At 42.9% G+C, this 22,032-nt stretch overlaps 1 protein-coding gene across 3 annotated transcripts in view; it reads right to left on the bottom strand.

The window, feature by feature from the left end:
* LOC136632934 (potassium channel subfamily K member 16-like) overlaps positions 1 to 14,874 on the bottom strand; it is a 33,739-nt gene extending 18,865 nt beyond the window's left edge. For all 3 annotated transcript variants that reach the window (XM_066608228.1, XM_066608229.1, XM_066608230.1), the window contains exon 1: positions 14,709 to 14,874. Coding sequence is in view for 1 of the 3 variants with exons in the window: in XM_066608230.1 (XP_066464327.1) it covers positions 14,709 to 14,738 (30 nt within the window). In the remaining 2 variants the exon portion in view is untranslated. The remainder of the gene's footprint in view (positions 1 to 14,708) is intronic.
* Positions 14,875 to 22,032: the final 7,158 nt, after the last annotated feature.

The raw sequence follows: 22,032 nt of genomic DNA, 5'->3' as shown, positions 1-22,032 counted from the left end.
TTCGCGAGATTTCCCCCCTGGAAAACTGCAGCTTCAAAACCCACAGGGGATTGGTAGGGGACTCAGCAGTAAGACCCTTAATGATCAGACCTTAAGCACCTATTCTGTGGATAGGTGATAGAAGTCAATTCTGGGATAATTCCTTTAAGGCCACTTTCAGGCAAGTATATTTTTAATCTGTATTCGGTCCTGTTACATTCGTACAGGGCGCATGTATGGCGACCCTTACCGACAACACCAACACGTCAAACCTTGACACAAGTAATGTCCACAATGGACCAATGTACATATGGAATAAAGACACCAACACATGGGAAACACCAATATAGGATTGGGAATGCTCTCCTTAACCAACTTTGGCTCCGCAGGCCCTGCCTAAAAGTAGGGCGATCGGCCCAATAGCGATGGCGGATAGCAAAAGAGAAGAAGGGAATATTAAATACTGAGGAATTCCCAACAAACGGCACTGAAGCAAACTTCTGCAGTGACAGGAAATATCAAGCAATTCCAGACAGAGTACTCCTATGGGAACTCCTGCAGTGAGAAGAAAGAGACGCTCATCAGCACCAAGCGCCGAATGACACCAGGCATCTACCTAAGTTATGATCACATGGGCCATAACGGATGTTGTGATACCAGCCCGGCTCTACTTCCCGATTGTGGTGGGCGCTTCGCAACAGGTCCATGTTTTGACAACTATAAAACGGAGCTAATAAAAATACATTTTTCATGAAAAATATACCCCTTATAGTCTACAAAAAGTAATTAAATACAGATGCATCAGTATTTCATCAGTATTTAATCTGTATTTGCCCAGTACGAAATAAAACCAATGTATGCTAATACGGAGGTAAATATAGATCAAATACTGATAAAATACTGATATAATTTCATCTATAATACGTCTGTATTATATTCCTTTAAGGTTTCCTTCACACACTATTTTTGCAGGTTTCTAAACTCTTGTAAAAACACCATGTATTGGAAGTTTTTCATGGCTTTTTTGTTTTCAGTTTTTAATTTTTTTTTTAATTTAAAGCATACATCTTTTTCTGTAAGTGTCAAGTCATATAGCACAATAAACAAAAAAAGATTTTGCAGGCTAAAGGGTTAATAAAGGTTTGTATGCACATGTTAAACCACATCAACAAAGAGATTTTGCCAGACAATCATCCAAAATATCAATTCATCATTAAAAGATCTCATCATAAAAGAACAAACAAAGGTGGGTGAAACACAATAGATTAAAAACATACACAGTAAACAAGATAAGCAATAGAGATGAGCGAGCATACTCGTTAAGGACAAATACTCGAGCGAGTATTGTCCTTTTCGAGTACCTGCCTGCTCGTGAGAAAAGATTCGGGTGCCAGCGGGGAGGGGGGGGGAGAGATCTCTCTCTTTCTCTCCCCCGCTCCCTGTTGCTCACTCCCGCAACACAGCGCTCCCCCCCCCCCCGCCGGCACCCGAATCTTTTCTCACGAGCGGGCAGGTACTCGAAAAGGACAATTCGCGCTCGAGTATTTGTCCTTAACGAGTATGCTCGCTCATCTCTAATAAGCAACAATGCAATTAGTATATAAATACATATAGAGTGCAATAGTGCAAATATAATTGTTAGTAACCCCCAGAACATGTATATACCAAAGCAGCCTGACACACATTGGGTATAGCAGGAATGCTGCCATCCAATAGGTGGTGCTGCAAAGATATTGTTCCATCTTCCTTATTTGCATATATGTCCCAGAAGAGCATGAATGGCCTTATAAGTCTCCACGCTCACCTCCTAAATTCTTTCATTAAGAAGAGATGATACCCTTCTCAAAAAAAACTGGTGTAACAGCACTACCTTCCAAAAGTGTTAACAGTTTATTCTGTCAGTTAACAAAATGTAAAGTGAATGAACAAAAGAGAAATCCAAATCTAATCAATATTTGGTGTGATGACCCTTTACCTTCAAAACAGCATCAATTCTTCTAGGTCCACTTGTACAAAGTCAGGTGTATGATTAACCAATTACACCAAACAGGTGATCATCATCATTTCCATATGTAGGTTGAAATTAGGGGCGTAACCATAGGCTCAGGGGCCTGGGTGCAAAAATTCAGCTGCCCCTTCCCACCCCTCCATCTGTACCCATACCCAGAGGCGTAACTTGAAGTTTCCGGGCCATAATGCAAAATCTGTAACAGGGCCCCCCAACTATAATGCTTTATTCATACTACTAGGCTCCCTATATGGAGAAGAGGCCTTATGGGACCCTTAAGTCTCCTGGGCCCAGGTGCAACCGCATCTCCAGCATCCCCTATAGTTACACCACTGGTTGAAATACAATCATTAAAGAGGTCGTCTGCCCTCTGAAATTTCCAATAATCCCAGATATTAACGATGGTTCACATAAATGATACATATTGCTTGTTTGGGACTTCAGCTTCATAAACCTATTCTTGAAGTGAATATATGGTATAATTATGAGTAAGAAGTAGCTGTAAGGAGACTCAAGAAACAAATACCCCCAGCCATTGTTCTCTATCGCTACATCATGTACCAAGTGCCAATATTGTTGCCAGGAAAATCTTAAAATGCCCTGATAAACATTACCTTTATTTGTGCCAGTTTTCGTAGGAAGTCTCCTATGTGTTTAACAATGGTTCTTTATGTAGACATTGTAAGGTGCCAAGATAGATGCTTGATACCAACACCCAGACACTATTTTTATGCTGAAGGAAATCCCTTTGCCATTGAATTATTTTGTAGCTTTCTTGAGAATAAGAATACAATAAACAGTAGTTAGTCCATTCAATGTGGCCCTAGCAACACAGCCGTGCTTTATTATAGTGCATGTTGTGTGTGGTTTATTGTCCGGCATCAGCATTGCCTTGTATAAATTAAGCAGAACATAGAGAAGGTGAGCGTGAATGGGAGAGATACAGTGAGCGCGCCTGTTGGAGCGGAGTTGTTGAGCAGAGAGATCACTGCACCAGGCTGATTACTTTATAACTAAACAGAGACTATTTTTTGTAATATCGGTTCATCAGGAATGAAACTTTAGCATGAGCAGTTCTCCATACATCAGTCAGGAGTGCAATTATTAATCTCCAACAGTAGATGGCAGGGAAGAATTACAAGTGGTGACCACAAGAGCCTGGCCTGTTTTAATATGTTCCAGAGTGAAACAGGAGACGTTTAACAGGTAAAGCTTGTTTGCTGCTGATGACACTAAAGTGTGTAATTGGGTTGATACGCCTAGTGGTGTCTATAAGGCTTTATTCATATGGGGGTTGCAATTTTCTTGCTAAATCTTGTGTTTTCTCACACATTCACACAGCCGGGGTTGCAGCACATAAACGCCGCAGCACGGAATTCATTAGCCAGGAGGAGAGCGTTTAGCAATGTTAAGCTGTCTCTCCCCCCCCCCTTTGCCGGCTGATCGCAGCAATAGAAGCTCCCATAGAAGCCTATGGGAAGCTTATGACAAATGTCATACAATGGCTTCCATCACCCATAGGGACTCATTATAAAACAGTATGTATACCAAATGGTATATTTTTTTCACAGTGGTCGTTATATAGGATTGCACAGTCTGCTACACTTTCCCATATTTTTGAAAAAAACCTTATGCTGATGTATTCTGGTCAAACGGAGATCAAAAGGAAATTACTTTGACCTCCATCTGGTGATTAGGGACCTATGAAACGTTAAAGTATCTGCAGGGACCTTATGCTGGCCTAGACGTTAGGCTAAGTGCACCAATGCAGTGGCACTTAGCCTTATACAGATCTTTATTTATGGATCAGTAACCTCCTTCGTGTTCTTATATGATGGATGAGTCTGGGAAATCTGCAGCAAACAGCAAATCTCTTTGAGCTGTGTCATCCCAATAAAAGAATTTGTATTTCCGATTATAATAAAGGGAAATAGGCTCAACAACAACTTAAAAACAAAAATACGTAGACAGTCATTCATCAGAGCATTCATATAGCGCCAAGACAATGAAACTAATTAGTAGTGAATTTCCAGTCAAAGAGGAAGCAGTAAAGCAGGGCTCTAAAGATATGTTCACAAGGAACAATTCACTGTGAAATTTTTCTCAGTGAATCAAGTGTCAAAGTCCAATTTTTTTTTCCAGCCCATGTAAAAGGGCCTTAATCCTTTTACTCTGGCTGATGTTCAAGTTTGACAAGTGCCAAGCTTGCACGGCACTCATTTACCTCGATTTTGACACAAGCTGACTTCAGACTTTATAAAGGAAAGCCAATGTGATCATTTGTCCCCCATTCACATCTATCACTGTCAGCAAAACAGCTCAGTTCATACGGGAAGATGTGATGACAAGATCAATGGATTTTTCTGGATGCGCAAAAGCTGTGATCAGCCAATAAGCATTTACATAGAGCAATGAATGGGCGAACAAGCATTCTAATGGAAGCTTTACCTGTGTCAAAGGGCCTTAAAGGAGTTTTTGGGCAAAAACTATAGATGACTTGTACTCAGCATAGTAGTAGGAATACAGTAAAAAATGTGTCTTTATTGGAATTTAATGAAAAGGGAAACAAAGACTACAGGGAAAGTTGTTCTTCAGTGTTCTAGGATCAAGCAATAAAAATAATTTTGTGATGGAAAAATCTTTAACCCCTTAAGGACATGGCCTATTTTGGCGTTGAGGACCAAACGTTTTTTGGTATTTTTTCATCTCCATTTTTCTACAGACATAACTTTTTTATTTTTCCGTCGCCGCGGCCGTATAAGGGCTTGTTTTTTGCGTGGTGAACTGTAGTTTTTATTGGTACCATTTTTAGTTACATAGACTACATTGTAAAACTTTTATTATTATTTTTATGATCGTAAGGAGAGAAAACGCATTAATTCTGCCATAGATTTTTTTTTAAAGTGTTAATTATGCAGCATAAATGACACACTACATTTTTTTCTGCGAGTCGATGCGGTTACAAAGATACCAAAATTGTTATTTTTTTTTAGGTTTTACCACTTATCCATAATAAAAACCCTTTTTTTGAAAACTATTATTTTTTTTCTAAACTCACTGCATTCAGAGCCCTATAACTTTATTTTTCCATTGACGGAGCTCTGTGAAGGCTTATTTTTTGCGAACGAGCTGTAGTTTTTCTTGGTACCATTTTGGGGTACATACGTTTTTTGATCACTTTTATTGCATTTTTTGGGAGACAAAATGCTAAAAATTTGCATTTTGCCTCAGTTTTTAGCGTTTTTTTAACACTTTTTGCCGTGCAGGATAAAAAGCGTGTTCAATTTATTGTACGCGTCGTTACGGATGCGTTGATACCAAATATGTGGGATTTTTTTTTATGCTAATATGAGAAAAAGCTTTAAAAAAGGGTTTTTTAAACTCTTTTTTACATTTTTATTTTTTGTACTTTATTTTGCTCTTATTTTTACACCATTTGTGTCCCTCTTAGAGACTTACAGTGCAGCACTAATGATTGCTACGATATGGCATGGCAGAACTTCTCTCCTGCCATGCCTTATCGCTTACTATAGCTATCTTAGGCAACGGCAATACAGGATGCTGGTATCTGGCGTCCTGTTACCATAGCAACCAGCCGGTCTGTCGCGATGTTATCGCGAGAGCCGGCTGAAGTTACAGAGGGAACGCGCTCCCTCTGTGAACCCTTTCCCTGCCGCGATCTACTTAGATCGCGGCAGGAAAGGGGTTAACGGCGGGTGGGCACATCTCCAATGCCCCCCGCTGTTGCAGTGAGAGGCCGGCTACTAGTGACAGACAGCTCCCGCTGCGGGATAGCGCGAGGTCTGCTATGATCTCGCGCTATCCCTATGATGTAAGGGTACGTCATTTTGCGGGAAGTACCCCGCTCCCATGACGTACCCTTACGTCATGGGGAGGGAAGGGGTTAAAAATAATAGCAAGAAAGTATTGCTGCAATAAAGTTAGTAGCATGGGATTATGTCATGGAAAATCTCTGGTGGTAACAACTGTAAAATAACAGCACTGGACTAGCCTAATATGATCTTCTTTTCATCCTCTGGGAAACATCTCCGAGAACATTTCCACTATCACTTTTGCCCCATATAACAAACCTCCTGGGTCTACATTCATCTACATTTTAGTCTGTGTGCAATACAGAAGCAAAGCTTCATGTGCAGTGCTGTATCTTGGATCAAGCTTTCAATACTTTTAAAGTAAAACTTAGCCCAAAAATTCCCACATTAAAAAAGGAGTGTTGGAGAGTTTATTCTCAATTTCATCTCTGACATTTCCCGGTCTACGTGTCGGGGCTTGTTGGTTATGACAGCATCTTAGCATGGTGGCCTCAACGCAGGCCAAGACCTGTCACCTTGTTATGCAGGACACGAGTTAATCCTTCATGTGTAAAGACTGCTTGGAGTTGTCCCTCTTTGCTGCATGATGCATGCTGGATTAGTCATGCCTGGGAGAAGGTTGGAGGGGTGCTTCTCTGATTGCTGTGCTAGTTCTCAGGTGTGGAGTAACTTTATATTCTCACCCTTCCTTTGGCTCAGTGCTGTTTATTGAGCTCCATAGAGGAGTAGTGGAGAGTGGAGCTCTTCTGTGCTGGGTGTACCGCTACTTCCAGATAAGTTGCTGCAGTTTACTTTTCAGTTGTATTTTCTGTATTGCTTTGCTGTTCGGTTCAGGGCCTCTATAGAGACAATCAGGGCCCAGGAAGAAGACCCTGGAGCCACCTCTATCGAGGCAATTACTCCGCTTTTAGGCAGGGACCCTTCACCCCCCTGCTAAGTTAGGGCCAGGCTTCCTTCTCCCTGGAGTGGTACAACTGTTCAGCATAGCAAGGTTGGTGTCTCTTTCCAGCAGTGTGTACTTTCTCTGTTGCCGTGTTGAGAGTAGTACTCTTGTGTCGCCCGGGCTATACATACTGGTTTTCGAATTTCTGTTGTGGTGTGCACTGTTCTACAGTGCATAGTGCTATCAAGTGCAGTGGTTGTGAATGTCACCCCACGTCCATTCTGAGCATGTGTGCCGCATGGACGTGACACTATGTATTTAATTGTGAAAATTTGTTTGTATATTTATTTGCGTTTTCATAAGCTCCTACATGTCTTGATCGATCCCAGCCAAACTTGGTACACACACTCTTCATAATTCAACTTAAAATATTGAGGGAGTGGTCAATGGTTTGCTGCTCGGAGCAGCCAATTACAGCAAAGCTTTCATTTTACAAGAGCAGCTTAAGAAATGATGATTGGTTGCTATGTGCAACAAACAGTTTTTACACAGTTTTAATAAATGAGGCATATTGTATAATCTAGGGTAAAATAAGATACTTTGTGATTCAGAATGAATAATTTAGACGTCCAAAAAAATGGAAATCCATTGCACAGGTCCAGCCAAAACCAAAGAAAGTGAAATTACTAAGAGCGAGTCAGACAAGTAACCAATGACTTAGGAATGAGCAGGAAAGGGTCGGAATATCAAGGGCTACAGAGACGCCAGAACATAATGAGGCCCGAATTCAAAAAGAAAGGATAAAAACTAGGACATCAAAGGCTGACCTTGGAACAACATAAGGTTTGAATTCAAAAGGAAAGGGGAATAGCCAGAATATTATGTGCATGAGAAATTGCAGAATTTCATAAGGTTTGACTTCAAGTATTGTGGAAAGAGTCAGGACATCAAGGGCTGCAGAGACCCCGAAACAGCATGAGAGCAGAATTAAAAAAGAAAATTAAAAAAGGAAAGGACATCAAGGGATACCTGGGTAACACCAGATATATAAGCTAGTATTTACTAAAGATGATGCTTCTGAAGATGAAAAAACAAAAAATGTCTGCAGTCAAGGGGTTAAATAACTATGTCTCTGTATACACCATATTTATGACCTCCGTCTTATATATTCACCAGAACATATACTTTAAAAGGATGCTTCCTATGGATGCCATACAGTGGCATCTGTCACCTATAGTATACATTTTTAACTGAATACTATTGAATGGAAAGGCGTAGTTTTCTATGCTATTACATACCTGACATATATCGGCCACACAAGGCCAAAAGGCCACTCTTTTGGCCGATGTCATTCTAATATAACCCACTTTTCTGGCATACACGCTAAATGTACATCACACATGTGATGTGAGAAAATCCAAATACTATTTTCACTGTGACTTTGGGGAATATGACAAGCACTACTTCAGTACTGTACACTGGCAGAGCACTATGGCAGTATTAAGGGGCCACTCTAGTGAAAACACACATTCCCATGCATGCCTACCTGATTGCCTGTCACACTGGTGGTCTCCTATGTGTATTTTAGTCCCTTCCCTGCAGTGTAACCTCCTGTCTGATGCTCATCAGGCATTATCTTGAGCCTGAGATTTTTTACTTTCACTTTATTATCTATCCCATGATGCATTAGCTGAGGCTGTGCCATTTCTGCCTGCTGGTTGACAGTTTAATTATCATTACTTTCTATATTCACCTAAAAAAGCTACAGCCCATAAGTATACAGTCAGAAAGATGTGCTATGTTTTTGTCTATTATAACTGTGTGATCATCATGAATGACTGACAGATTTTGTGTCTCCCTCAACATCATTTCTGTGGTAGGGATCATGTAATAGCAGCACAAAGACTGAGAATCTGATTAAAAAATGAATCCATAACCCCCAAGCAGATCTGAGCTGGTCAGAATTGAGATCACATATCTCAGGAGTTTCAGATAAAAAGAAACAACTAACCAAGGTAACACTGGCCCACTCAAATTGCAGAGCACTGCACCATTCATACTCAGTGTCTATAGCGGTCACTGATGGCTGCCATGCTGGCTTTCTTTCATTTGGAGGGCCATACTTGAGGATGTGTGTGAATTGTAGTAGAATGAAAAAAGTTTGGTACCGTGTTAACCAGTAGAGCAAAATGTGATTATTCCCAGCAAGAGAAACCAAGTAAATTTGTAGAAATGATATCTTTTAATAGCTAACAAAAATGCATGATGTTATAGCAAGCTTTCGAACCTCTCAGGAATCTTCCTCAGGCTAACAAAATAGATGCGAAGAGGCATGCATATATATACACACATACTTATGACAAGGCACAGTTATGAATGTGATTAATTTGCACTTAAAGGAATACTACAACAAGATGAGTAGAGAAATAAATACTTAAATAGTCCACTGATTCGGATCTATTTCATTATGCCCAAGGAATAATCCTGAGAGGCTTGAAAGCTTGCTGTAACATCATGTATTTTTGTTAGCCATTTAAAGGTATCATATTTAAAAGATTACTTGGTTTCTCTTGCTGGGAACAATCACATTTTGAAGTAGAATGTAAGTAAGAAGTCTATTAGAGCTGTGTACTGGGTTTTATGTATTGTGGGGCTGCAGTGCTTCTGTTTTCAATGGGGAGACCTCGCATTGCATCGCACTCGCATGAAACTAGCACGTGGTGCAATGCTGCTGCCAGCCCCTTTGAAAACAATAGACAATGTGATGGCACGCCGAAAGATAGGACCAGTCGCAATTTGTTTCCCGCATCGCCCCCCCCCCCCCAAAAAAAATTATAAATCGCTCATGTGTATGCCCCCAATCACAAGAATAGGGTTCATAGTCCTGCAAGATACGTATAAATCTCGTGCGATTTTCTTGGCCGTGTGAACGGCCTAAAACAGTACTTTCTATACCACACACATCTTTATATTTTGTGCTGTGGTCTTTTCATTGCACTCATGTTCTTAGAGAAAGTGTCCGTTCATGTTACGGTTGAGGTGTATGTTTGAAGAGAGCTCCTAAGCATAATCTCCAAATATATACAGCTCTACACATCTGCCATTGAATTATTCTCATGTTTTGTGTGTACCGTACTGGGCAAAAGTTTTAGGCAGGTTGGAAAAAATGCTGTAAAGTAAGAATGCTTTCAAAAATAGAAGTGTTAGGAATTTATTTTTGTCAAGTAACAAAATGCAAAGTGAATGAACAAAAAAGAAATCTAAATCCAATCCATATTTGGTGCGACCACAATTTGACTTTAAGGCCTTAGTCAGACGGGCGTTTTTTCGCGCGATTTGCGCATGCACATGCGTCCGGCGATTTTTTAAAACCATTGCTTTGCAATGGTATCGGACACATGAGCGCTTTTTATGCGCTCGTCCGATAAATTATAGAACAGAAATCGCAGATCGCACCTATCTGCGATTCCTGTTCTCTTCTCTATATGCGCTCAATGGGGCCGGCGGCAGCAGCGCCGACCCCATTGAGAACATATAGTAGACAAATCATTCTTCTCTGCCACAGCTGTAACAGCTGTGGCAGAGAAGAATGATGTTTGCCCATTGAATTCAATGGAGCCAGCAATACAGCCGGCTCCATTGAAAGCAATGGGCTGCCGGCATGCGCGGGATGAATTGTCGGGAAGGGCTTAAATATATAAGCCCTTCCCTGCAATTCATCCAGAAAAGTGTTAAAATAAAAAATATATATATACTCCCCTGCTCCCGGCAGCCGGAATTCCGCGCGGCCGGCCTGCAGTGGGTGTGAAGGGGGTGTGAGTCAGACTTGCCCCCTGATTGGCTCAGCGCTGAGCCAATCAGAGGCAGGTCTGACTCACACCCCCTTCACACCCACGGCCGCGGGGAACTCCGGCTGCCGGGAGCAGGTGAGTATGTATATTTTTTTCATTTTAACACTTTTCTGGATGAATTGCAGGGAAGGGCTTATATATTTAAGCCCTTCCCGACAATTCATCCCACACTCGCCCGCAGCGCATTGCTTTCAATGGAGCCGGCTGTATTGCCGGCTCCATTGAATGCAATGCGCTGGACAGCTCCGGCCCGTTTCTAATGAAACGTGGCTAGGAGCAGATTTTCGGGCGATTTTCGGGCACCGGTCACGCGATTTGCGGATGCGCATCCGTCATGCGATCCGCAAATCGCGCGAAAAAACGCCCGTCTGACTAAGGCCTACATAAGCATCAATTCATCATCACACAGTTTTTGAAGGAACTCAGCAGGGAGGTTGTTCTAAACATCTTGAAGAACTAACCACAGATCTGTGAATGTACATGGATCTGATTTTTTCCACACTTGCCTAAAACTTTTGCATAGTACTGTATATATAATATTTATATATTTTTTGTGGGATCACATTATATTGAAAAGCATAATAGACTATGCTTTTCAATACAGTTAAATCAAACATATATTGGCCTATCCCAAGTGTCCTTTTGAATAATAAAAGTGCATCAATGTATACCTTAGAAAGTGATCGTGACATATATATACACGTTGTACACTGAATAGCTCTCCTGACGTGCCTGTTTTACTAAATACTTTCATCCTCCAGGAAGTAACATTTCGTGTTACTACTCTGTGCTATGACGTTTCTTTGCCAATCTTGCTGTACCCCCTTCCTCTGGCTAGCTGCTTAGATGCTGTGGTCAGCATTGACCATGGCATCTAAGCAGATAAACAGCCATGATCAGAGCTGTCTGTGAGCCAGTGGTTGCAAGCTGTTTGAAATAGCTGATAGCCACCAGGCATGAAGTGGTCTCAACCCCCCTCCCAAGCCTGCTCCATAGTCACTCCACAGAGGTTAAAGAAAAGGCTTCATTCCTGTACGAAGTACGAATAGTATAGGTGGTAGAAATTAGATTTTTTTTCAGCATATTCTTTGGGATTGTAAAATAAAATACTAGGAATTGTATGCATACTTTACAAGATGTTTTTTGGGAGGCATTTTTTTTACAGTTTTTATGTGCATTTTTTCAGGCATTATTTTCCTGTAGAAAAACCTATGGGGAAAACATCTGAAAAAATGTGCCTAGTGCATTCTTTCATCAACCCTACTGGTCAAATGGTGCAATAGTTCTTTTTATACCATTTTGGCTAGGAAAGCGGTTCTGTCTCTATACTGTGCTGCCCTTACGTAGGGCGGCATAGTCTGATAACAGGTCTGATTTAAGTTACAGGTCATTTTAGTAAAATTTTATTTTTGTGGCCATCCTCTTCAGAAACTACAGGGCCCAAATGGCCAGTCCGATCCCTCCCCAGATGAGACAGAAGCTCATCTAACACCTCTCTAGCCTAAATGGTCTTATCGAACATGAGCCGAGGGTCATCTTCCCTGGTTTCGCTACTGATGGTCCCTATTGGAGCATGATGCCCCTTATGGCTCCTCATTTTTAGCCTTCTCCTTCCAAGATTTCATTGCTATTTTCTGCACATTGATCTAAAATAGCACAAATTTAAAGTATTAAAGTACGTACAATTTCTAAGTCCTGCCGTATGTTACTATATAGTGATTTACTAATGATGAGAAGGTGTTGGATTAAATTAATACTTTATATTAATTAGTTTTACAGACTGGAGCAGGTCTGGAATATCCTGCTTAACTACTTTAACCATTTCTCTGGCATGCATGAAAGGATGTGATTGTGCTTTGAAAAAAGGTTAAAAAGGTGCGTCCTACTTAAACTGAAAGCTATACCTCCCACAATAAGTACAACATTCACAGGACATGCTTCTAGATTTATAGATGTGTTTTTCCATCACCAAACCTTTTAGACCAGACTCTTCTTTGAAAGGCCTTTATAGGGCACAGCTAAGTTAGCATGTAATAGTGTATCATTCATTACAGTATGCCTGTTTATGCTAGGTTATTGAATACTCCTCAGTATGGCTGCCTGCCCAGGATGGCATACTCCCCCTGAAAACCACCAAGAAGAGGTGCCGAGCTCCAAGATATGCAATGCTGGCATGTGTTTGATAAGCAACATTTAAAAAGGCCTGTGGAAGAAAATCCAAGAGCTCGTGACTTCATTATTAAGTATTGTATGACACAGAATTTCCATATTAGTTGGTAAATTCCTTGACTATTAGTATAAGCAATCCACGTTTTTGTAAAACCACTGCACAGATTATATTGATATAGGATGATAATCCATAAATAAGTATTAAGATATAATTGGTATCCTCACATAAGTATACCCAGTATACATAAAAGTATAGTATAAACCATGCAGAGAAGGTTTCAGAAATCTTCTTCACATGATATGGAAAATTTCTGCAAATGCTGCGGGTTCAATATTCATAGCATGCCTATTTATGCTCCGGATTTTAACCCTTGGAATACAAGAGTTAAAATCTGCAAGAGATCACTATAAAATATGGTCAAATCCACAAATTTTGGTGCGGATTTGGCCACTGTGGATTTAAAATGCTCTTGCTAAAGTTTTTCTGTTGCGAGTGAATGTGTCCTAAATTTTTTCTTCCTGGTCCTACATCATTATGCCACCATGAGTGATTGCGGTTTGTTAAAACTCCATTTACTGACACTATACTGTAGTTTGTTGTGGAATTGCAGTACAAATTTTGCAACCGTAATTCCACAAAAATTGTGCGATGTTGTAAACTCCAAGCAAATCTTGTATAACTTGCTAAGTTTACAGAGTATGGGCTTATTCACACCTTCATGATAAATTCCATGCTGGGCAACCGTATGGCCAAGTGTGGTGGAATACAGCCAGGTGTGTAACTATATGGGATGCAGGGGATGCGGTCACTTCAGGAGCCCAGGACCCTTAGGGGGCCCATAAGGCCTCTCTTCTCCATATAAGAAGACCGGTACTATGAATAAAGCACTATTATAGTTGGGGGTCATGTTACAGGTTTTGCATTTGGGCCCAGCAGCTTCAAGTTACGCCTCTGAATACAGCCATAGGCTGCCTGCAGACAGGCGGAAATTCCACAGCGGGATTCCCCACAGAATTTCCGCCCATACACGCCTGCATAGGATTGCATTACAATATGCAATCCAATGCAGGCGGCTGCGGTTTGTCTGTGTGAAATCCCGCGCAGAAAACAAACCGCGGCATGCTACAATTCTGTGCGGGGCTCTGCGAGCCCCGCACAGAAACGTCACTCGCTGGATGCCGGCTCCGCTCTGCGCATGCACCGGCAGCCGGCACAGGAAAGACCTGGAGCTGCGGGAGCGGGTGAGTTCCGCGCTGCTCTCTGCAGGCACTCGGGTCGGGTTCGGCTGCGAGAATCCGAACCGGCTGTCTGCAGGCGGCCATATGCTACTGAGTGCATTCAGTTGATATAGCCACAACCTTAGGACCAAATTCCAGATGTTATTGTCTTCATGTCTACCTACAATTAAATAGACTTCTAGAAGATCATAAATAATTAAAATATCTTTAATGTAGCCCAACAGAAGCTTGCGGTTCTCCATGAATAGCATTACTTATAGAAAGGCCGTGGGACACAGTTACTAGATGGGTGCTGTATGTCCATGCATAAGGTATAGTGTTTCAGGGTAACGTGATATAAGGCCAGGTTTTTGCATCCTGTTGAAACATCCTGTTTTTTTATCTTGCAAAAAAAAAAATGCATGTCAAACAGGACGGTGAAATAGGATGCCTATTCTGTAGCATTCTGTTGCCATAGATTTGCATCGTACCAAAAGCAGATCTGTCGCGACAGAAAAATAGGACAGTTTCAGCTTGTTCTTTCCTTTCAAAAATGACAGGTCCTGACAGACACTTGACAAATGGCGAGGAACAGACATATTTAACCATCGTGGAAGCCTCTTTGAAAACTTATGGATCCGTTAGTAGATTCGTTTGGGGAATAAAAGATGGTCAGTTCAACAGGATAGACAAACTGTGTGAATCTAGTCTAAGAAAGGGAAAAGAAAGTATAAAAAAAGTTTCACATAAAAGACTACAGTACTTACAATGGTGGAGAAAATGTGGGAGTAGATCATGGGTAATGACAACTGCAGACACCAGTTGATTAGAAGAGACAGCAGCAGCTATAGTCCCATAATCCATAGGAAGGTTTGGTGCAGCAATGATATAATAAGGCAAACATACTGTATTTAGAAGCATCAGTAGTTATAGATTACAACCAATGAAATCCACTATATAGCAAACTAACTTTAGGTGTGGCCAAAACTCCCAGCAGTAAGCACTTATCAGCTGCTTGCAGGATACTACTGGTATTTGTGATATTGGCAGTCCTCATGTCACCCTACATGAAGTGCAGTTTTAGGCTCGATGTCCACTGGCGGAATTGAATTGCGGGGCACCCACGTGGACGATCCGTAGTTCAAGCCACCCATAGAGAAACATGGGCGTCCGCACCAGAATTAAAGATTTGTTTTGTGGACCCTTTGGTCTGGAAAACAAACTGAAGCATGCTCCATTTCAGTGTGGATCCCGCCCGGACGGCTTCCATTGAATGGAAGCAGTCCAATCCGTAGCCTGTCTGCAATTCAATTGTGGACAAGTCGCAGAAGTTTGAAAAAAAGTTGTACTGCGCATACGCGCCCGCAAATGTCCGTATACCAGAAAAGAGAAGACCCACACAGAACGCAGAAAATCCGGACAGGTAACGCAGGGTCCTCGGCAACGGGTAGGTTCGGATTCCGCTGCGGACATGAGGCCGTATGCAATCTGTACAACCTGCCACAAGAGGGACAATAAATGTATTTATACTTATACAGTATGTATTTCCCATGGTGCACTGCCTGGTCTAAAAGTTTCCTCATGGACAACAAGAATCAGCAACCCTCAGATGGAAATCATAGGCTCTGCACCTAGAAGAACAGTACCTTCATTTGTTCTGGGGTAAGAACACAAAAACGGCTAAGGATAGGTCTCTTTTCTTTTTGGCCAGTTTCAGATAAGTATATTATGGGTGCATTTTATGGACAAGGATGTTGGTTTACTGATCTGAAATCACAGTAGCACAGGGTGCTTGGTTTTTCCATGCAGTCACTATAACTAGAATCAGCTGTAGATTGCCTTTAGCTTGGCACACAGTTCACAACTTTGTAACATGTACTTTGGTAATATAGTTTGTAACACTCAACAACACATGCTCTGAAATCCTGGTAACACTGCACGGTGTTACACGGCCTGCGGGTTTTTACAGAATCAAGTACAGTCCTCTTTACTGCACAGCAAATCTCTTCGTACCAAGGGCTCCTTCACACTAGGAGGAAATTGTGCGAGATTTGTGCGTTGCGAGACACACAAATCTCACACAAATATGAAACCCATTCTTTTGAATGGGTTCATTCACATTTGCAATATTTTCCTGCATAGCACTGCATTGCGATGCTACGCAGAAAAGAAATCACAGCCTGTTCTTTCTTTTACGATATCACCCATTGTTTCCAATGTGGCCGGCAGCAGCAGCGCTGGCCCCATTGAGATCGATGGGAGAAGATTGCAAGACAGGCTCGCATCCCTGCTGGGCTGAAGGAATCCCCCATAGTGAGGATCCCCCTCACTATCTCGTCCACTTTGCTGCTTTATCCTGGAATAAAAATTGCCGGTGGAATTTCGCACGGAAATTCTGCAGCAATTCCGCCCCGTGTGAACCCAACCTTAGACTTTTGTAACTGTACTGTTATGCACAATCTTCAACAAAAGTTATGCAGTAACCATCAGTCGTCTATGCATTTTCCTAACTAACCTACACATCTACAGGTATGTCAGTCAGACTGTACGCATTTAGAATATCACACATACCTCTGTCATTAACATCATAGCATTTTCTATGCGTTGCCTTAGTATTTCTGTCAATAAACAGTAGCAATTGTATAATTAACAGTATTTCTATCCCTAAACATAACATTAAGGGTAAATGCAGATGGCCGGGTCGGATTCCAACTGCGAGATTCTTGCAGCGGGATGCGACCAGTACTCCTGCAGTAGCCTCCGGCCTACCTGTCCGGCGTCTTCGCTCTGCTCTGCGGATGGGCCGGCTGGTGCACAGTTCACCATGTGCAGTTCAGAGCTAGCCCGTCAGCGATGATGCTGCAGTGCAACCCTCTATGAGGCTTGCACTGAAATAGGACATGCCGCGATTTTGTTTTTACGCGAGTTTTCCGCGATCAAAATCACGGCTGTCTGCATAGGATGGCGTAAACCAATGCAATCATATATCAGCTTGTAATGGCGGAAATTCCGCGTGAAATCTCGCTGCAGAATTTCCTTCTGTGTGCATTCAGCCTAAGGCTGGGTCCACACGGGGCGGAATTTGCACACGCTACGGAGAAGCCGTTGCAGCTAAGCCGCGCTGAAACTGACATGCCACACGGAATTCAAACCCGCGGCATGTCAATTTTATCGACCGTCTCCACTGTGGCCTCTCTCCTTTCTATAGGGAGAGATGGCCGCAGCGGAATGTACGAGTTTTGAAGATACATTTCTGCCGCAGAAATCTCGCTGTATTTCCTTGCGGTCCCACTGCTGTCATTCTGCGAGATTTCTGCAGGATTTACGCCCCATGTGAACCCAGCCTAATATTACTTTCCTTCCTACACATTCAGTAAGGCCTCCCTCACGCAGGCATTTGCAAAAAGTGTGTGTTTACTACTGCGACGCTCGAGAGCAAATCAGAGCAATCTCTTACTGGAGGCGGGGTTTTTAAACCCCGTTACCAGCAAGAGATGCTTTGTCGGCGCTGACAACTGCACAGAACCCTGCCAGAAAGCTGGAGAGCAGCGGGATGGACCCGGACGGCACCTGCTAGCGGAGTATTGGTTTTTTTTCACACAGTGTAGCTAGGGCTTATTTTCAGGATATGACTTATATTTCAAGCCCCCCCTCTTTGAAACTCAGGGTGCATTTAATGCTGCCTAACACGTTGTACCAAGTTGCGTTGAAAACGCTGCGCATTCATTTTAATGGGTGACGCACAGTGTTTAAAAATACTGAAACGCCCAAAAATAGAACAGACCGCTTGAAAAATGTAGCGCTACAAACGCTGCATTTTACCGCTTGTCTGAGAAGCCCCATTGAAATGAATGGCAGCGTTGTACAGAATTTAGCGCAGCGTTAAACACTGAAAAAAAAGTCTGTGTGAGGGAGGCCTTAACCTTAGAGTTTACATTACTTCTCTCACTGGTCTTTATTATACATCATTTCTTTAAATACACTCTAGCCATATGAATATCTGTCTAATTCCTCCAGATTAATGTTTCGCATCTCCTTACGAAATAAACATTGGGAAACGTTTCCATTACAAACGTATAATTTAACCTTACAACTACATAAACACAGTTTTCCATTTGCCTGTCCAAGGTATTTAACTTATCACCAGTGTCTGAGCCTCAGTAATGGGGATGACATAGTGCACAGTGCACCTGCGAGTACTTCTGAAATATCTTACTGGACGGAATTTAATTGTTAAGCCAGAATTTCATGTGATTGATATTAAACAGAATATGTATCTTACCGCTGTTCTTCATCAAGATAACACAGCCTGCGACCTGGAAACTATAATAGTGCTGTCTACTTCATGATTGTCACTAGAACAATAATCATTATGGAGGTTCTATAAAAGCATCTAAATACTTGTAAATCTGACTACAGATAGTACTTTTATGAATGGATCCTACTAACAATGTCTATTACGGGTGCTTACAGTCCTCCAGCATTGGATATTGGAGAAAAACAGGGGTCAGAGATGTAGGTTTCTGACACTGTATCCCAGTTTTGTGCCATGCTCGGTGCATTCCAGCAAAATCGGAACACATAAGGCCAGGTGCACACCTTACGTGTGAGCACGTTGCACCCGAGACACTTAAGTGCAACTCATTTCAGACAGCAACGGACACCTGTCCATTTTCTGTCTGATTGACATAGAATACAGGCATAAATGATACGGACAGGAATAGGGCATGCAATCTGTTTCTTCCTGTAGACCATCAGTCTGCATGAAAAAACATCAGTCTGCAGAGTCCCCTAGCCCGCAATAGGGCTGTGCGCTGCCCATGGTCGGAAATAGAGGGGGAAGGGGCAAACTGGGCAATTGCCCAGGGAACCCATTTCCTATGTGACCCTCAAGCAATCTAAGGCACTGACTGGACTTACCAATGTGCAAGTGTACAGACAGGTTGCTGCACCCTTGATGAGCCGTGGTTCCCTCATTCAGGATCAGCTCTTTGCTAGTGGTGCCAGGTGTTGTTTGTGCTTGCCGATGCATTCTTAAAAGGGGCTCTGCCTGATATCACTAATGCTTTAAAGGGGTTTTCCACGCGAAATCGGTCATCAATAGTTGACCAGCTTAAGCCCACTGTCCAGGACCCCAGGCGATCAGCTGATCGGGCACTTGCTGTCAACATCGGAATACACAGGGGTTAGAGCAGAAGCACTTGTAACTGGACGCTGGGGTCTAATTGAAATCAATACGAGCTGTGCCTGTAGTTACAAGTGCCAGCCACTACACAGAGGTTGGAGCAGCTACAACGACTGAGACACAAGGCCCACGTTGAGGAGCTGGCGGGGTAGAGATAGCACTTGTCACAGTGGCTCTACCAGACTCCTCCCCGGAGTGACGCACGAAACCTCGGTCAAGGTACCGCTAGGCTTCTTCCAGGCAACACTGGGTCAGCGGTATATGAGTGTAGTGGACTGAAGAAGTTGTCACTTGTGATGCCACTGTTCCTTCACACCATTGATTCTCCAGCGGTTGAAATAAGGCTGCCTGTCCACGGGCGTTGTAGTATCCGCTGAGATCCGCCGCCGGAGACGCCACCCGGGAGAAGGAGCTGGCTGACTGCGGAAAATTGGGGCAATTTGCAGCATGCTGCAAATTGCCGTCCGCGAGCAGAGGATCGCAATGATTCTCTGATCGTGGACATGGGGCCAGCACTTCCCATAGCAATGCTATGGAAAGCTTCAGATGGCGTGATTCGCCGGTGATTTACCGCCGGGGAAATCACGTCCGTGAACAGTGGGCCTAACAGAGTCCACACACTGTTACACTTAAACACCTTAAAGGAGTTGTCCCGCGAAAGCAAGTGGGTCTATACACTTCTGTATGGCCATATTAATGCACTTTGTAATGTACATTGTGCATTAAATATGAGCCAAACAGAAGTTATTCACTTACCTGTTCCGTTAGCGTCCCCGTCTCCATGGTGCCGTCTAATCTTCAGCGTCTAATCGCCCGATTAGACGCGCTTGCACAGTCCGGTCTTCTTCTTTTCTCAATGGGGCCGCTCGTGCCGGAGAGCGGCTCCTCGTAGCTCCGCCCCGTCACGTGCCGATTCCAGCCAATCAGGAGGCTGGAATCGGCAATGGACCGCACAGAAGAGCGGTCCACCGAGGGAGAAGATCCCGGCGGCCATCTTCACCAGGTAAGTAAGAAGTCACCGGAGCGCGGGGATTCAGGTAAGCACTGTCTGGTTTTTATTTTTAACCCCTGCATCGGGTTTGTCTCGCGCCGAACGGGGGGGCTATTGAAAATATTTAACCCCTTAATTAGAGATGACCGAGTATACTCGCTAAGGCTAACTACTCGAGCGAGTAGTGCCTTAGCCGAGTATCCTCCCCCTCGTCTGTAAAGATTCGGCTGCCAGAGCGGGTGACAGGTAAGTTGCGGCGGTGAGTAGGGGGTAGCGGCAGGGGGGGGGGGGAGAGGGAGAGAGATCTCCCCTCCATTCCTCCCGCTCTCCCCCGCCACTCCCTGCCCCCCGCCGGCCCACGAATCTTTAGAGACGAGTGGGAGGATATTCGGCTGGGGCACTACTCGCTCGAGTAGTTAGCCTTAGCGAGTATACTTGCTCATCTCTACCCTTAATGCTATAGATCATAGGTTTATATCCTGGCTGCCTGGTACTTAAGGCAACAGGCAAACTTATGTCCTGCGCATGGCATTTGCTCAGAAGCTGAAATCGTACCATCTACAGCGGGAGTCGGCTGTAACTGAAAGCCAACCATCTGCTGCACCAGCAGAGATTTTGGGAAGTGGACATTAAAATCCCCAAAATATCATTGCATCCTTAAACCCAAAATCGGACAAGAATAGGACATGCTGCTATTTTTTTTTACTCTATCATTCCAAGTAAAAAAAAAAAAAAAAAAGACCACGTGCTTCAATCTATCTATTTAGTCGTGTCTGACTTTCGGTGACTTTGTTCTCCATGCGCATATTGAATGCACATATTAGTATCCATTTTGATGGTGTTGAGCCAGCGTGTTCTTTATCGGCCCTTTCTTCTAGTTCCTCTGGTCATTCCCAACACTGACCATGTGCATACACCCAATCAAATAAATGGGTGCCATTTCTGTTTGAAATTTTGGACCAATTTTTTTGGTTTGAAAATCGGACAGGAATATCACCAGTGTGCAGATTTTGGTTTAGATTTTTATCTCAGAAATCACTGATTGCATTGGAATGAACCGATTCTATGGTGAAAACCCATGGCATGTCTGCAACACAGAGAGTGAAAATCATTTCCATGGTGAAAATCCACTGCATGACTATCTTCCACAGCAGATTTCTTCCATTGTAAGGGCCCATTCACACCAGTGTATTTTCTGCTCATATTCTGTGTCTATAATATCGATATGTGTCCTGGCTTGTCCAGGCACCCTCAGACTAGCGCGTTTGCAAGTGCACAATTTGTGCACACATTACGCACAGAAAAAAATCTATTGTTTGCAATGGGTTCATTCTTGCTTTCGCTTTTCTGTGCACATTTCGCACGTGGAAGAAAAACCCGTGACACGCTCTATTTTTGCGCACCCAAGGCACCAGATCCTCATGAAATTGCGCAATGAACTGCGTAATTTCTCAGGAAAATCGATAGCACTGGGGACTAATTAGGCGGTACAGCGTTTTTAATCATGGCACGGTACACACCGTCAGCTCGTCTGCAGCTGCCTTCATTAATCCAAACTTCGAGTGTCCTGGGGATCTATGATATTTTGAGTTCAGATCAGTAAACCCCGTAATGAAACACATGTCTATATTACAAATGCAAAAATGTAGCCGTAATACATAAGTGTAAAGCTGGCTTAAGCATCATTTACATAAGACTCAACATCCCCTATAAATAAAACCTAGTTAGCATGTTAAATATAAGACAGGTAGGACATAGCAGCTACATATCATTGAACTAAAGCGTCAGGGTCCATCCGTCACAAGGAACTCGTTATCACACATTCACCACCTCTGTTTCATAGGATGATATATAGCAGATGAATGTTGCTATGGGTTTCACACTAAACAATAGACAACATAAAGCAATCATATAC

Source organism: Eleutherodactylus coqui, chromosome 6, assembly GCF_035609145.1.
Source record: "Eleutherodactylus coqui strain aEleCoq1 chromosome 6, aEleCoq1.hap1, whole genome shotgun sequence".
Taxonomy (NCBI): domain Eukaryota; kingdom Metazoa; phylum Chordata; class Amphibia; order Anura; family Eleutherodactylidae; genus Eleutherodactylus; species Eleutherodactylus coqui.
Note: the sequence above shows the minus strand (reverse complement) of the source record. Positions and strands in the feature narration are given on the sequence as shown.